This window comes from Cyphomyrmex costatus, unplaced genomic scaffold (genome assembly GCF_001594065.2).
Source record: "Cyphomyrmex costatus isolate MS0001 unplaced genomic scaffold, Ccosl1.0 scaffold61, whole genome shotgun sequence".
NCBI lineage: Eukaryota > Metazoa > Arthropoda > Insecta > Hymenoptera > Formicidae > Cyphomyrmex > Cyphomyrmex costatus.
The window spans coordinates 1-2,417 of NW_017280167.1; the positions used below are offsets into that span (position 1 = coordinate 1).

Below are 2,417 nucleotides of genomic sequence, written 5' to 3' on the forward strand. Positions count from 1 at the left end.
CTTAACCAATAGTAACGAATTGCTGCTGCAGCGTGCTGCGCATGAAAAAGCACCTTAAGGGTGATTTTATATGCAGCGCGGTATGCGGTAGGTACGCGGTAAAGTATAACTAGGAACCGCGGCGGCAAGCCGCGGTATGTATGTACGCCATTAGATTCTCACGAAACTAGCGAACAAATTGATTTGGATACTACAAACTCTTTGAATACTGAACATTCCAGTGTAAAGATATTATGATACTTTTTATCTACTTAATTTATAATTTTGATCTCGTCTATGTTTGCTGTTTTGTATTTATCTCTTTCTGTTACACACCTTACAGCTTGTGTACCAAACACACTATAGTTGAATATGTAAAAAAAATACTGACATATTGGAAGTAACCTTCCAATATGAATATATTGTACTTTTTCTTATATTATGCATAATAAAATAATCATGTTATGAGCGTAATAAAATAATTTTCTTTGCAATAAATAAATAAACTATATGATATATCAATTCTTATTGGATCGCGAGAATAAGTAAACTATGTTTATTAGAAAAGGTGTATTAAAAATATAGGGAAAGATATATTTTTTAATGTTTATTTTTTTTAAAGTAATTCACATATAATTAATACGTTAAAAATAGCGAATAAGAATCAAATTACAATTTAAAATCTGAACCTGAAGTCTTTGCTAATTCATATAAGTTTGATATATTTCTTCGGATTTCACTTTCGAGGTTTAGTATCTTTTCAGCTTTTTCTTTTTGTTGTTTACTTGTTTCTGGTGTAGCTGGTTTCGAAAGGCCAGTGGTTACTGTATAGAAAACACTACTACTGTCTTCCGATTTAAATACAAATGTCAACCTGTTGAATTAAATTTTGTTATTTAGAAATATAACATAAATGATTAAGCCAGTTCTTTTTTAGGACGAACTTCTTGGATGGTTTATTTTTTCTTTTTTTCCTAAAGAAAAGGAAGAAAAGATGAATCGTACAAGAAGTTTAACTAAACAGAATGGAAATACCATAAAATCATATTATAGAAATATCAAAACATAGGAGAATTAAGAATAAAACAAAATCGCAAAATCACCGTTCATTTTGCAATAATTTTTGCATTTTCTCAATTTTGTTTAAACAGATGTTATACTTTGTTGGCCAAGGTACATAGATCTCTGGCTGAGAATTCTCTCTTTTCTTCACTTCGAAATAGATTACGTCAAGTTCTTCGTTATACTTGTATTTGACATCCCAGTATCGCTTCACTGAAAATCATTACAAGAATAAGTGTCGTGTGTATTTACCACCCACTTAAATTGGATACAATACCTTCGCATATTTCAATGTAGACATAAAAGGCGGTGCTAGTTTTTATCGCGTCATTACAGCCAAGTTTGCATAGATGATAATACTGTAAGCGTACATTGAGAACGATTGCAAAATAATTTTACGTACTAAATATTTAGACATACATAGGCATGCACATTCTCAGACTACAGAGATCCCATACGTCCTTTTGGTTATAACACTTTTTGCTGTTTCTTTAACGTTTTTTATGACTTTAAACGCCAGATGGACACTCAGCTCACGGTGTGATAGAGAAGTTAATGGCATTAATGGAGACCGTAGAAATCGTGGAACAAGTGTGAAAAATATGACACTACCAGAAATATTGAGGGGTGGGGTCGCCTTGGAACATTGGAACAGTTGGAATTTGGAACTATCTGTCATTAGACACATGTACTGGTTTCCATTGATATTTCTTTTCCAAGCTGCGATGACAATTAACGACAAGTAGTTTCTCGCCGAAAAAACGGAGCATTCCACTTCTGCATCTCGCGCACGAGAAAGATGTATGACATATGCCATCCCAGCGTGAGTAATCCGTTTTACTCGGGCCCGAGAAGAAAACGACTTACTTACCTATCGAGTTGAATTAAAGTTTCTTTTGATCGTGCAAAGATGGTCGCTAGAATACGTATCAAAGTAGAAGATATAGAATACGACGAAATATAGAGGAAGAAAATAAAAATAAAGAGAGGCGTAAGAGCTGATTTTTGTAGATTGCCTAAAACGAAGTTAGATTTTCTCGGATTTTCTTCATTATGAGTGCCAATAAGACCTCTGTGAAGTTGGCACCTCATTTTTAAAAAAATGAAATATTCGACAGAGTTCTGAATGCACCCCGAAAAGTTCTGAAGTTCCTGCCTAAAATAAAAAATAGTTCTGACGAATTAGCACTAAAAATCAAAAATTAAAAATTTGGGGTGCTAACTTCACAAAACGCACAACGAAAAACTGCGATATCTTCTAAACCATTAGTCATACAGCTTTAAATGCTAATAACTTTTGATAGAACTCTTGGGGTGCTATCCAGAACTGTCAACAGAACTCCCGTAACAATAAAAAAAAAAATTTTTTTTTTTTT

General features: G+C 33.1%; 1 protein-coding gene across 1 annotated transcript; it reads right to left on the minus strand.

Moving 5' to 3' along the window:
- Positions 1–668: 668 nt before the first annotated feature.
- LOC108779655 (uncharacterized) lies at positions 669–1,424 on the minus strand (the record flags this gene model as incomplete). The annotated part of the gene is made up of 3 exons (XM_018547114.1): positions 669–853; positions 1,083–1,254; positions 1,319–1,424. Coding segments are annotated over 3 exons (463 nt in total), but the record flags the coding sequence as incomplete, so codon positions are not given.
- Between the last annotated feature and the right edge of the window lie 993 nt (positions 1,425–2,417).